A 15,316-nucleotide genomic window follows, 5' to 3' on the forward strand; every position below is an offset into this window, starting at 1 on the left:
AATAAATGGCAGAAGAAAATTTTATGTAACTGCGGGATGCTTCTCTGTTTACGAAAGGGCAAGGAATGTCCTGGAAGTGTTGTAAATATCGTCCTGTATTTCATCCTTTCTCACTTACTTCACTGCTGTGCTGATATTTCTAAAATTCCATAATAAATGTTTGAACTATCCTATTAATTTCACCTTAATAAGACATTATTGTTACTGCGATGGTATCACTTTGCTAATATAGCACTGAGGTACAAGTAAAATTCAGGCAGTGTTCTCCTACAGTGTGTTATCAGCTGCTCCAGTGATTGATGACAGGGCAATTAGGAAAAGCACAACAACATTTCCTGAGCCAGAATTTAAACCTGTGCAATCTTTGTGATTGCAGTACTTCCCAATGATGTCAGGATACCTTTATTAACAGACAAAGCATTAGTAAATGTCATCCAGAAAAGAAAAGTACACCGTGCAGCTATCAAAGTTATATTTGCAAACACCAACCCACACACATCATATTCCGAATATTTTTCAGTTATTTTTATAATTTCCTATCATCCATTTTTCCCCCCGAAGAATGTTCCCATCCTTTATTTCCTCCTCCTCTTCCTGCCATACATGCATGTGTTTATTGTGTTTTTCTGCCATTGCAACCACGCCACTGCCAGATGCTCACAAGATGGGATTAACGGGGAAAACGTTTGCGCCGCATATTTCTCACAAGGGCTCTCTCTGGCCAATTACTGTCTTGATGGAAGCCAGAGATTCTCACCAATTACATGCATTTTTCCCGTCTCACGCGTGGATGCTGGCCAAGGCTCAGCTCACACTGTCAGCGTGGTGTTGTCTCTGGCAATGGTATTACCGTTGTCCAGAGAAGTGGCACATAGTGGCACATAGTAGCCCATATTATAAATGCTGGCAAGTAAAGGGCTTGAATTACATGGAGGGGACACCACATGTCCCACTTCTTTCCTAAGCACTCAAAAAAGTGGATTGTTGGCATTGCTCAGATTTTAAAAGTCCCAATTATATGTTTGACTCTCCCAAGAATCAGTGGGCAGCCCTTAACATCAGTGTGTAGAGAGCTCACCGGCACACATGTAAATGGGCAGTTGTGCTTAAGCTTCTTCTTGTAATAGCTTTAGCTCAGTGCTGATGAGAAACAGAGATTGGAAAAGAGGGAAACAATACCGCTCCACTCTATTATTATCTATATCTATTGTTTAAGTTTTGAAGAGGTGGTGGGGGGGGGGGGCGAAGAATCACAGTCGTTGAAAACAAACAGAGGTGGCTTATCATGTGTTTTTATTCTTGTCCAAGGACAATTAAAGCGACTGCAAATACCTCGGCGGTCTCTTGTTGGCTGTCTTAAGCCCCCAGCTTTATGTTTCCAGCCTCCCTCACTCCCCTCCTAAATAAAAACCAGGCCCCTGAAACACTCATACAGTTGCAACAAGTTAAAGTTTTAAGAGGCTGAGACTATAAACTGCTCCATCCCTTGGACCACAGTTGTTTTGTTGCTCTGTGGTTGTTGTGTGGCGCTCAAACTTCTGGCTTGTCCAGAGAGACGGGATCTAGTTTTTGTTTGTTTTTTTTTCTTTATTTACAAATGGACGCAAACATACAGATAAATGCTCACCTTTATTTTGGCATATACACACAGTCATGCAAAAAAAAAAAAAAATTCTCCACTTCATTTTCTCTTTTTTTTGTTTTTTTTTTGTTTTGACTTTAGATATTCAGCTCTCCTCCTCCCTTTCCTATCCCCAGTTTATTTCTCATCAAAGTGTTTTGACCTACTCACAACCGACCGGAGAAGTGAGTCACGACACTCAGGATACCGACACCAAAGTATCTCACCTTATTTACTTTGGGAGTGTTTATGTGTGTCAATCTCTCTTCGTTTCCTTGCCTTCCACTCACTTATACACTCTCCGGAGCCCCCGCTGTGCTCATAGGTGATACTGACACAGGGCTGCTACATTTGCTGTTTTTGCAAATCTGGCTCTTTTGTTGCAATGTCTATTCTTACTCCCCTCCGGTCTCCACTCAGCTTTGTGTAAATGTCACTCTTCCCCAGTCATTTCTCTTTGGCGCTGTGAATTTAGAGTTCGATCAGTTATGCTGTCAGTGAAATATCACTCAAATTCAACACAACAATAAGTCATAGTCTCATAGGGTTTTGTGTTGTGGTAATACCACTTTTTTGAGTTCCATTTATAACAATAACATCTGAATAAATCAATTGAATAATGCCACGCACGTTCAAGATTGAATAAGTTCACCCGCGGTACATTTTGTCCGACATGTGTGGCTCGAAAGAAATAAATTGATAATCATTTATTTTGAGCTGAATTACTCACACACTTTTTGTTCATAAACTACCAGCTAGTACTTAATTTAAGAAACATAATTTAATTTTCCCTGACATGAGTCTGCATTTAACTTAATATTTTAGTTGTATGCTGCCCTTTTTAAATGAGGAAATATTCCATAGTCTCATACTATATGTATGCAGGGCTGCAACTAATGATTATTTTCATTAGCAATTAATCTGCTGATTATTTTCACAATTTATTGATTAATCTTTTGGTCTATAAAATATTAGAAAATAGGCAAAAATTTGAAGTATACAAACGGGTTGTTTTGTCCGATCAACAACGAAAAACCAAAACTAAAATTTGAAAAGTTAATTGATTAACAATTGCCGATTAATTTTCTTTAAATGTATGTAGGAAATGCATAAGATAATTGAGAAAAGTTCTCAAAAAATTATTTTTGTTGCACGGTTGTTTTTCGAGTTAGCACACTGATGTGTACTTAAAAGTAGTATGCTTGAATTGGTCATTTTAGCCTTTGTTATTGTGTCAACATATGTCAGAAACCACATGCAAAAAGATACATCAGCATCTTGATTTTTTGAGTTATTGCTCTTTTGAGCTAACACTGCAGGTGAGTCAACAGCAAAACCATCTAGCTTTAGCTCCATGTCTTCAAGCTTTTGGTTGTATTTCACAATGATTACTTGTGGATTATTGTTCTGATAACTCCGTCTTTTGCTCTACCAGAGTTTCTTGTTGTAAGATAGAGGAAGCATTGGTGGCAGCGGTTTGTTCACAGCCTCTCTCTGTAGACTTGTGGTTGCAGGTACTGATAATGGCTGCTAATTTCAAAGGCCTTGTGGGAACTGTCCCCACCACAACCTGTTGTCCCCATGGACCTTTGTGTGTATGTGTGTGCAAGAAGAGAGACAAAGTGAGCAGTTGGGTGATTAGCCGTCTTGCCTGTGTGTGCAGGTCTATCTGTGTGTGTGTGTGTGTGTGTGTTTGTATTTTTCTCCCTCAAGTGGGTTTAATGGGGATTTGGGAGGGTGTGAAAAGCCCAAGCGACGCCTCACAGTAGGCAGGCTGCTGTTGGGAGAGGAGACAAGGCTGAAGCCCGGCCAAACGCTGGCTCCCCGAAACCGAGAGGGGGAGTCGGCACCAAGGGGCCCATCAAAGCAACTGCTGTGTTTTTATGCTTACGTGTTTATATGTGTGTGAGTTTATGTGGATTTAAATTTATGAAGGCAACTTAAAGAGGTGTATGACCCACATACAATACGTGTGCAATAATATACATTACGGCATACGTGTGATCTAACACCTACACTCGCCTCCTCTCTCTTCCACAGGAGATGCAGCTGGAACATGCGCGGCAGGCTTTTATCCAACGGGACCAAGCCCACAGCGGCTCCATCTCAGCCCTGGACTTCAGGGACATCATGGTTACCATCCGGCCGCACATGCTCACACCCTTCGTGGAGGAATGCCTCGTGGCGGTGGGTTTTTGTCCGGCTCTGCGGTTCTCTCTTCTTTTTGTTTGTTTTACTGTCATCCACGAGAACCAAAGTCAGACCGGTTAAAAATAGTGCAAACTCTCTCTGCTGTACACCTGGGAGCTATGATACTTGTTAAGAAAAACAAATTGGATGTCCCGTATTAAGCAGCACCTAACTGATACATTTGGTTAATGTAATAATGTGATAAGTTAATATCACATCTTAGCTGTGATTTTTCTCTAGATTCATCAAATGTTAGCAAAATAGTTAAGTAACTAAGTATATTGAACAAAATTTTTGTATAATCAAAAGTAAGATGATGCACAATCTGGAACATCATAAACAAATACAATGTGTATATACTGTAAAATTAATGTTTGCTACAGATTTGGTCACTAACGTTAGCTAGCAAGCCTAGCAACCAAGCATTACTGTGTTCTCCATGAAAGACGTAAAGGCAGGACTGTTTCCTTCTATCTCACTACTTTCTTGTCTTTTCTGTTCCCTCTGCTCCCTTCCCTCTCTCACACTCCCTCAACCAAATACCGTGGTTTTCTCTTCCCCTCTAGCCGTCTATCTCTCATTTCTTCTTCTTCCTCTTTACCTTTTTCTGTCACCTCTCATCCGTCCCCTCTCTTCTTCCCTCTCTTCATATTTTTTTTCTCTCTCTCTCTCTCTCTCTCTCTCTCTCTTAACCGCCCCTCTTTCTCTCCCTCCCTCCCTCCCCCTCGTGTCTCTGTCTCTCTCCCAACATGTCATTAAGTCTAACCTCTCTGGCAGTGTCAAAGCCAAGCAGGCCAGCTGAATGGGAAGATGGAGACAGAGATAGATGAAGACTGGAGCTTTACAGTCCATCATCTTTGCCTGTGTGTTTGCGCGTGTGTGTGTGTGCGTCTGCGTGTCTGCGTGTGTGTGTGTGTGTACTCTATTTGTTTTGAACTCTGAGATGTTTGTCTTTTTTGTGTCTTGTCTTTTCTTCATGTGTGTTAGTGTTTTTCTTGTGCGTGTGTGTGTCTTGCGTCTGTGTCCGTGTCTTGCCCCATTTCATAAACACCTTGTGGACTCTGTCATTTTCTCTGCTGTGTTTACCTCACCGACCAGACATCTTGGTGTGCTGTTAGTAAACTCTCTCACGTACACTCATGCACACACACACAATTTAAAACTCCATAAACACTGCAGACACATTAGAAGCAGTATTATGGCAGAACACAAACAGTGAGACGGCAACCTTTAATTCACTCACCAAACATGATAAATGATCAGCGCCGCATTCTTTTCACCCAAATATTTTTTCCTCTTGTTCCCCTATGTGAAAGGCTCTGTGTTGGATATTGTGGGAAGATCCATGCCTATAGGCTCATAGATATGAACAGATACAAAAGTGTCTCTCTGTTAGGGCAGTTTCACCCAAGCAAGAGCTTCACTCTCTTATTGCCAACAGAGAGAGCCATGAGCAGCCTCCCTGCATGTCTGTAAAGCAAACAGTGCCATCTAGTGAAAGGGAGCTCTAAATTTTCTACTCCTTCAACTCCCAACTCTGTTAAGAACAGCAAAGCCTCAAGGCTCATCTTGTACTTTAGCCTAAGACACCCAAAACAGGCAACAACATTCACAGAACATTATTAAAACACACATTTTTAAAACAGACAGCATTTAGAGCTGCTCCTCTTAAGAGTTTACACCTGGCATTAACATTAACAAGAGTCTGAGAGCCTGATTTAATAAAGATGCAATCCCGGTTCACATAAAAGAGGTTGCGGGTAGTCTGGAATGTCCTCAAGAGCCCAGCATCTATTTTTAATCTGTTACCTTTTTTTTCTATTTTCTGTTCTTTTACCACTTCCTCCACCTCATAAAGAAAGTTAATTAAACTCCCTGAGAGTGTTCGTCGTGTGATGGAAAAACGATCGGTTGAAACAGGTTTACTTCTCCCTGTGGAGCAACGGCAGATAGAAACGTTGCAGATTAACCACTGGCGTGTCAAGATTCCCTCTTGATGTGATGTTTCAGCATGTTTCTTCTGCGTGTACTTATACATGATCATTATATCTAGATGATCTCTCGAGCATGTATTCTATATGATGTGCAGCGTGATTCTGTTTGTGTATGCAGGATGTTAAATCACCCCTTCTTCCTTGCCCAGGTTGCGGGGGGAAGCACATCTCATCAGGTCAGCTTCTCATACTTCAACGGCTTCAACTCACTGCTCAACAACATGGAGCTGATCAGAAAGATCTACAGCACCCTGGCTGGCCACCGCCGAGATATTGAAGTTACCAAAGGTACCTTAGTTAAAAATATACTCACAAAAACTTATAGACAAACATATTTTAACGCAGTCAGGAAGAAAGCAGATGTCCATTTAAGTGAATTTATGCACTCACATGCATTCATGTCACATTCACAAACTGATAAAGTCCTTGTCTAAAGACAGTATTAGACGTGTTGTCCAGATAACGTATTTATGTCTGTGTGTGTGTTTAAAAGGAGGGTGGAAACTTGTTTTTGTTTAGTTTTCTTCCTTCCCGGTGGCATTTAAATGGGCATGCTGGATCCAACCCAGCTCACGTATTGCATACCCATAATCCCGGATGGTGCCTGTCTTGTCTATTAGACATCCTGGCACTGATCTGAGGACCACTTTATCCATCCTGAGGTGTTTTTGGATGATAACGACATTTCTAATTCTTCAAAAAACAGACAAAAATTAGGAATGCTTGATTTGTCAAAATGCTGTGCCCACTTTTGAAGCAGGGGTGTGTGGTCAAAATTCTGAAGATTTAGTCCACTTTAGGTAATTAAAAGTATTTTATAACCTTTTCTGAACTCCATCATCCAAATTACAAATCCAAAGTAGAAAAAAGATATTTTGCTGCAACGAGGTGAAATTTTGGTATTTTGTCCTTTTTCGACATTTTCTTTCTCGTTCTCTCTCTCTCTCCCTCCCATGGTTAGTTCCTTTAAATCTTTATCTCTCTCACTTGTTTGCCCCACTTGCTGTCTCTCATTCCTTTCCTCAATACTTGGCAGGGAGCCTAGCTGGCTTTCTCTATCTCTTGCCTTTTCTCTGTGTCTTTTTTTTCTGACTCACTCTCCTGCTCTTGTCGGCTTTAAGAAACCATTCTGACCTCTCTCCACATGGCTTTGGGCCACTAGTGTAGCCTTATGATGCTATCTGAAGCCTTATCAGGGGTGTGGACCATACCCAACCCAGACCAAGAGCCCATACGCTCCCCAGGCTGTTCCCACAATGGGTACACCGAGACTAGGCTTGGCTCGACCCATGGTGGCCTGTAGCCAGCCAGACCTCCGAAGCCACCACCCATCCACCCTCCACTCCTGGAGTCATTAAAGCCTCCTCGGGGACTATGAGTGCTCGACTCAGTGCACTGCTCGCTGGCTAACAAACACATACTGTACACACACCCGCATGTCTCAAGTGTGTGCGTATTTTGTAATACACTTTTCTCACATACAAGCATTCAAATGCATTAACAGCCAAGCATGCACACATGCGTAAGGATCATGATTGATTCCGTATGTGCAACAAGGCCACTGTTTTGCCTTGGGGACGCCATTAGAGTGCTTAACGCCTACGCAAAACTGAGTGCACGCATGTGTACAAGAATTTGTGTGCGCACATGCACGGGGAGACCTGTACAGAACACATGTTTTATTGAGCCAGCACTGCACAACCACAAGGGAAATTATGACTGTGCATCTTTGTGAACAGATTAAAATCAAGTGTCTGTTGATGAAGTATATGTGTTCATTTTGATTTTTACTTGATAGTACCAGAACTGTTGACTGAAAGAGCCAATTCATATCCTTGGGCACATCACCAATTATTGTTCTGAAGTGTAAATTGAAGTGATCAGGTTTTTGGCAGTAGGGTTTCTTGACCATTTAACAATCTCAGGTTGCTTTATTTATCAGTAATTTGTAGCTATGCTAGCAGAATAATGTGTCAACAACTATTGGATGAATTGCTATGATATTTGTTACAGACTTTAATGTCCCCCTCTGTATGAAACCAGATATCTGCAAAACTAATGACATTCCCATCAGCCTTAGCTATACTTTGTGTTTGGTGCTAATTAGCAAATATTAGTATGCTAACGTGCTAAACTAAGATGGTAAGAATGGTAAACACTGTGTCTGCTAAACATGCTAATGTTAGCATTTAGCTCAAAGCACCACTGTGTCTAAGTACAGCATCACGGAGCCACCAGCATGGTTTTGTGCCTATGTTTTACATGTATGTTTATTGTCTTGCCTTGCATTTGCAATGCAAATACTTTTTAATTGTTTTCAAAAGTACTGTATAAATAACAATGCATATAGTACTCTGAAAAGACCACCAGTAGGTTGTACTAGGATGGGAAGAAAATTTAAGAAGAGTTTAAGTCTGATAACTCTGTAGTTTGTGTCTCTTTAAATGTGTCACTTCAAAAATATACTTTTACATTGCATTTATTTTTCAGTCAGTTCATAGTCAGTTTGAAAATCTGAGGTACAGAGAAGAATGGATATAATTATATTCTAAAGACGGCTGCACATTTTTATTTGTAGTTCATATACTATCAGAGAAGTGTGTATAGACAAGGCAGGTATGTGTAACTCAGCTTATCATTTTAGTAGACTAATGGCCAACCCACTTCACAAAGAGGCAGGTAATTATAATATGTGTATATAGGTCAGTCAGGTGTGTGTGTGCGTGTGTGTGTGTGCGTGCATGCTTGTATGTGTGGTGACTAAAGGCTACAGGGAGACAGGTTATCAGCATTGTGATCTGTGATCTCCCCAGACAGAACTCTATCTATGTCTGAGTGTGTATGTATATGTGTGTGTGTGTGTGTGTGTGTGTGTGTAATGTATTTGTGTGTGAGTTGATTCTCATGTAAGTATGCTCTCTCACATGCCTGTGAGTATTACCTGCATGTACCCATGGATATGTGTGTGTGTGTGAGAGAGAAAGAGAGCATGCCTCAGGGGTAAGCTGAGCCTTGGCGGGGTGAATGGCTCCAGTGTAGGACGACTTTGTCACAACCCCAGCCTGCTGCTCTTTGAATAAAACAGGTCAAACAATGCTGACTCCTCCACTGTAAGCCAGCCTACAGTCAACCTGTTCTTTATTCCACCAACAATAGACCAGGTCTTAAGTTACGACATACGAAAGCTGCCTCAAAGACCTCTTGAAGTCCATAACTCTCCATGGCCATATTTTCTATTCTATTTTCTTATGATGAATTCAACATGCTTTGACACTTCTCACTTGTATGTCACAGAGGGGAATTGGTGTGGGTGACAGAACCATAAAGCACTGTAACACTTAAAACCGTTATTGACTATATGTTCAGCATGTCATGGACAGCTTTATCAGTCTAATTTTCTTATTGCTTTATGTATGTAGTCCTCTGCAGTAACAAGAGCAGTAAGACCATAATGCAATGTTGTGCTGTAGCAATGAGCATGGACATCTGTTTGTGTTTAGATACTGTATGCTCATCATAGATTTGAATATAAGTCTTTCATTTTCTGGATTGTCAAAAATTATTGAGGAAATCACTAATGACTAATGAGGCGGGTTATTGGGAAATGAAAACACCAAAAAAGTGTAAAAAAGCACAGGTAATTTTTCCATTTAGGCTCATACAATGAGTAAATGTGCAACTGCATACTGGATCATACTATACTGGTACACTGTAAATATCAACTGATGTTACTGAGTCTATGACACAGTATTATGATTGGTTAATGGAAATATTTGGTAAGATTATAAGAATTGCAAGACATAGGAAACTGTTGGTATGTTTTTTCCAATATGAATTGTAATGTTAATAGTTTTTGCTTGTAATAAAAGATTGTAGCTTAAAGTAACAAAAGGACATTCAGCACAATACTACATATTTTAACTTTGTCATGTTGTATTGGTTATTGTAAGTTATATATCATGACACGCTGAAAGTGTCAGTTGCAGAAAGGTACAAAGAACTCTGTGTGGCTATTTTCCAAAAAGTTGTAATGTATGGTTAATACATTTTTGATTTACTCCAGAACAAAGCTGTGAGAAAACAAGTGGATAAATGAATTGTTAAAAAATCCTTAAAATCTTAAGACATAAATAGTTGTCATTACCTTTTGGATTTGACATTATGGAAACAGTTTGTTGAACTTCAATTTAGGAAAAGCAATGCTGATTTTGTCCTGATTGTTGAACAGTTGTGTTGATATTATTGTCAGAGAACACGTTACTAGGGCAGTTCCTCCAAGCCATCCAGTCCTTGTAGAACTAGACTAGACTGATAGTCAAACATGTTCTCAGTGGACATTGGGATCCACCAAGGCTGTTCTTTGTCACCTATTCTGTTAATAATATTCTTGAACAGACTTGAAAGAATCCAGTTTGGTGACATCACAATTGCATCGCTCTTTGCTGATGATGTAGTTCTGTTGGCTTCGTCAGGGCATAACCTCCAGCATGCACTAGGGTGGTTTGCAGCCATCTGTGTAGCTGTTAGGATCAGTATCAGCACGTTCACATTTTAGGAAAAAGGCGCCCTCAGAGCTAAGAGAGAGTTGCCTCAAGTTACGCCTTTGGATACCCCAGGATGAGCTAGACGATGTGACTGAGGACAAAAAACGTCTGGACTGTTGGAACATCTGCTTAGTTTTCTGCAAATGCTGTAGACATTGGAAAATGGATGGATATGGAATAAAGATGTTTTATTGTACGCCAGTTCTTACATATTGTTTTATTTAGAAGTTTTTAAAGGGGCACTCCCACAAATTGAGTTAAGTTTATTCGTCAGAAGCAGTCAACAGTTGTTCAATGCCTCCTGTAGCTCTGGAACTTTCTAAAGTTTGAAAATAACCCTGAAGAAGTTTTCTCGGTTTGGGCTCAAGACTTAAAAGTTGCATATTAGAATGTAGGTCCCAGTGTTCTTGAAGGTTGACCCATACTGGGGACTTAAAGTCAGGAAATCTCAGCAATCTCTGTTGTTTCAAAGCCCCAAAACTTGGGAAGTACAATACTAAAATGCTGGAGTACCCCTTTTCTATGTACATACCTGTAAATGTTGGTATTGTCCAATGGCATTAAATTAAGAATCCATCTTCCTTTTTTTTTCTTTGTAGAGGAGTTCGTTGTGGCAGCTCAGAGATTTGGCCAGGTGACACCCATGGAGGTCGACATCCTTTTTCAGCTTGCTGACCTGTCAGAGCCCCGTGGGTAAGACAAACATAATGACCTGCTTGTACACACACAAACACACACAGGCAACAGTTATCACACATAGTACAGAGTACATGACAAGATAAATTATGGAACACAAAACAGAGTTATCTAGAAAAAAATCATGTTAGTTTTCAATTAATACCTCCAATTTTTATAATGTGACCATATTTTATCCATGACTATTGTTGCTTTTATACATTTAATCATATCCAGGGGGGTATAAATGATCTCTGAGGAAATGATCAGCATCAATGTGCATATGATGGCCAAGCAGGTAGAGGCATTTATTGTGTGTTTCACTGAGCAAAGGCACAACGGTACAGAGGAATAGCATCTAACAGTTGAATTCATACTTTACTCATTTGTTTTTTTCCCAGCTAGTCAGGGAGTTGTAGAGAATAAGTCAATCCCAAACTTACCCCCCAAAGTGCACCTTTAGCCCCAGGGTCTATACCTCAGAGAGACGAGCACTTTCTTCCTTCTCAAACTACTCTACAGTGGATGAAAAGAATCAGATACGACTACATCAGCGCCAGAGAATCCTCTTTCAGTCCAAAACCAATTCAAACTCCCATTTATCTTAAAAAAAGGTAATTCCACCGCCTATGATCCGTGGCACAAAACAACTGTATATGTCTCACATTCCCCCACTTCCTTTGCGTCTGCCTCGCGGCCCGACCAGTGCACTCATAATTTCTAACCCCGGCCTGAGACACCACCTGATTATTATTTCTGAGCAATGGGATACTTTAATAGCCTTCTCTGCTGCCCTTGATTGGAGATGCGAGAGATAATAGCCTGAATATTCAGAGGAGAGGGGTGTGGGGGGATTTTGTGTTCCCCATTCCCTCAGCCTGGGAATCTGGGACCGTCACAGATTGCAATGGAAAGAGGCAGTAGTTTTCGATCCAGAGGTTAAATATCTTTGTTATACTTGGATGAAGGGATAAAGGAATAGGAGTTCCTTTAGACCTTTAGATCAGTTGCCATACTCAATCATACCAAGCACAGGTCTGGTTTTGTGAATGCACCAATATTTTCACATGGAACGATGGCAAAGTATCTTCAAACTTTGAGTAACTTCAGACTGACAGATTGTGCTTGCAAAGGTCATGGACTAGGTGATGCATGGATGAAATATTATAATCCTCTGAGAGTTTTTACAACAGTTTAAAGTTACTTGAAACCTCTCATTCTCTTCATTCTCTCTTCAACAGACGTGTTGGTTTAGTGGACATTGAGAAGATTGCTCCACTGGAGGAGGGCGCCCTGCCCTACAACTTGGCTGAGGTCCAGAGACAGGTACAGAAGATGAAGACCTGTTGATGTGTTTGGTTTCCTCTTCCACATTGGCAGCTCTTTTTTCATCTCAATACATTCTCTTGGGCTATATGTCACCGTGCAGATGACTAACATTTATAATTAAGGATAATAATATCTCCTGTTCACAAGTAATTCCTCCCCAAAACCAAAACATCAGTTTGATTTGTGGTTTTGGCATCAATTACACTTTTAGATTTAATTCATGGAGACATTGTTGTAGCGTTATATATGTGTGGGAGAAAGAAACACAGGAGACATAGATCCAAACGAGATTTGTCAGGTATAAAGTGGAAAGTTTGCCCCAAAATGCCAATCAGACAGTTTTTTTTGTCAGCTCTACTCATTTTCAAAAGTTCATACGAGGGTTCAGACCAAGTTGTGTCCAAACAACTTCCCATCATAGACTTGAACCTAAAGAAGAAAACACCACTAGACCTCTCCCTGACATGTGGTTGATGTCTTAAAAAAACATACACACAAAATTCACAAATCCATGTAAATGCAAAGCAAAGCCATCCTCTAGAATGAGTGAACCTCAAACATGCTTCAAATTGCAAATAATAGTTGTGAAGAGGCTTTGCAGCAAATAACAAGAGCAATTTGTAACAGAAAAAGAGGAAGAAGGACATATGGACAGCCAGACAGATGAGCAGAGGGCTGTTTTCTTTCTCGGGTTGTTTGGTCAGAGTTGTGTTGCTTGGTGGGTTCCAGCGCTACAGTGAAGGCTTGGCCAGGCCATACTGGAGCAGGCTGGGGCCAAAGGGGAGCAAGCAAAGGGGCCCAAGACTACACAGACGCCAGTCCCACCACAATGAGCCACTTTAGGCCCTTGTGGTTTGGCCTCAGGGGCTGGCCGCCAGCTAGCTGGAGCTGTCTCTCCTCATCTTTTGCTTGTTCTCTCTATTTCCTTTTTTGATCTACTCTCTCTCTCTCTTCTCTTATTTCTCTACATGTTTTGCCGGTTCGCCTTTTCTCTCTTTATATCCTGTTAACTCTTTTTCCCTCAAAATCCTGACAGTAAGTATTGCCAAGCTTCATCAGCCCACAGGCAGACAGAGCTGAGGAGGATGGCAGAAATGGAGGAGGTTGTAGAGGGGAGGTTTGGGCAGAAACCTCTAGGGATGAATTGTTGAGGGGGGGTGGGGGTTCACTCTGACAGGTGGACCTGTTCTAGAGACTCCCATCCCCCTCTCACATACACAGGCACACACTCACACATGCACATGCATACTTACCACACTCCACCCCCCCTCTCCCCAGGGTCGAGAGGCCAGGGCTGGGCAGACCAGACAAGGCAACAGGTACCTCAGGTGGAGGGGGGAGTGTTGCTAATGTTACTCTATGGCTAATGCTGGCTACTAACACTCTTCTGCTCTCTGCATAGTGTGGTGATGATCACTTTGATTCCAGTTTTATTTGACAAATGGCTTAACAAACCAGTGTAGGACAGATTAAGTTACACAGAGAGACTAACATTAATCCAAGTGAGCACTAAAAAGTGTGTGTGTGTGTTGTTGAAAGAATCACTCATAATTTTTTGATTAGAAGTCTTATAGACATGTATGAATTGTAATTACATCTGAAAATGAGGTAAAACTTGTAATAGTATATTGTATTTCTAAATGTTATACAGTACTGTACAAAAGTTTTATATGGACAGAAATATGTGTCACTAGAAACTGAATTTGAATCTCATAATTTGAATTTGTGTTGTTTAACTTCATCATTTGAAATTGAATTTATTAGTTTGGAATTCCAATAAACTTGAAACTGAATGTGATATTATGAAATTGAATTCAGTTGCTCTGAAACTGTATTTGATCCTCACTGAATGTTTAACTCTCTTTATACTTCCACATTCAGTTGTCACAATTCAATTTCACTTCTCGCAATTCAGTTTCAGTTGAGTGAAACACGGTCGTTGAAGAAGAGTAGTCGAATGCAGATTCACAGATTCATATACAAACCTGTGAATTGAGCCTTTGGTTATGCTTCGATATGCTCAAAACTGATGGTGTTCAGCTCGGAGTATCATGTCCAGAGAACTGAGGGGAATTTTCACGCAATTTAAAAAATGAACTCGACCCATTTACGATACGATAGTTTTAACAGAAGCCCACTCAGGCCACAACGTTACCGTGGCGACAGATCAGGCGCAAAACTCAAATAAAGTAATTTTTCTCTGAAACGGCAGGACATAAAACTACAGTTTTTACATAGAATAGAGAAAACACTTTAGGCTTTTGAATTATTCAGCTCCCATTGGTTGTTGATATGGTTGAGAGAAAATAGTCGTTACAGTACGTGAAAAGGAGGTCTTACAATCTGCACTCGATTGCTCTTCCTCAACAACCGGATGTGTCTCAGTGAACTGAAATTGAATTGCAAGAGCTGAACTTGAATTATGAGAACTGAATGTGGAAGTATATGGAGAGTTGAATTTTCAGTGAGGATCAAATACAGTTTCAGAGCAACTGAATTATTTCACAATATTACATTCAGTTTCAATTTTATTGGAATTCAGTTCCGAACTAATAAATTTGGTTTCAAATTATGTGATTCAGGTTCAGTTTTTGATGCAATTACTCAACTCAACTCAACTCTCAAAAATAAATGATTAAAATCCAGTTTCTAGTGACACATATTTTCTGCCACTAGTTTTAGACACTAAAAGTAAAGTGGAGATGCTTTCAATACTGCCATGAATAGTTTTTATTTATCAGTTAACTTCATAAACAGAAGAAACCTAAATTAAATCAATATCTGCTGTGCTTTGCCTTTAAAACAGCCCCAGTTCTCCTCGGTACACTTGCATGTACTTTTTCAAGGTACTTGGTTGTTCCAAGCATCTTGGAGAAGTTGCCACAGTTCTTCTGTGGATTTTGGCATCTCAGCTGCTTCTGTCTCTTCATGTAATCCCAGACTGACTCCATGTTGTTGAGATC

The 15,316-nt window shown here is 40.5% G+C and overlaps 1 protein-coding gene across 1 annotated transcript in view; it reads left to right on the plus strand.

Annotated features, from left to right (window-relative positions):
• The window catches only part of LOC122969681 (calcium-binding mitochondrial carrier protein Aralar2), a 50,171-nt gene that overhangs the window by 12,456 nt on the left and 22,399 nt on the right, over nucleotides 1-15,316 (plus strand). Inside the window, exons 6-9 of the mRNA XM_044335590.1 lie at nucleotides 3,662-3,808; nucleotides 5,955-6,093; nucleotides 10,949-11,042; nucleotides 12,266-12,350. Coding sequence (XP_044191525.1) covers nucleotides 3,662-3,808; nucleotides 5,955-6,093; nucleotides 10,949-11,042; nucleotides 12,266-12,350 — 465 coding nt within the window. The remainder of the gene's footprint in view (nucleotides 1-3,661; nucleotides 3,809-5,954; nucleotides 6,094-10,948; nucleotides 11,043-12,265; nucleotides 12,351-15,316) is intronic.

The sequence above is a fragment of the Thunnus albacares genome, chromosome 19, assembly GCF_914725855.1.
Source record: "Thunnus albacares chromosome 19, fThuAlb1.1, whole genome shotgun sequence".
NCBI lineage: Eukaryota > Metazoa > Chordata > Actinopteri > Scombriformes > Scombridae > Thunnus > Thunnus albacares.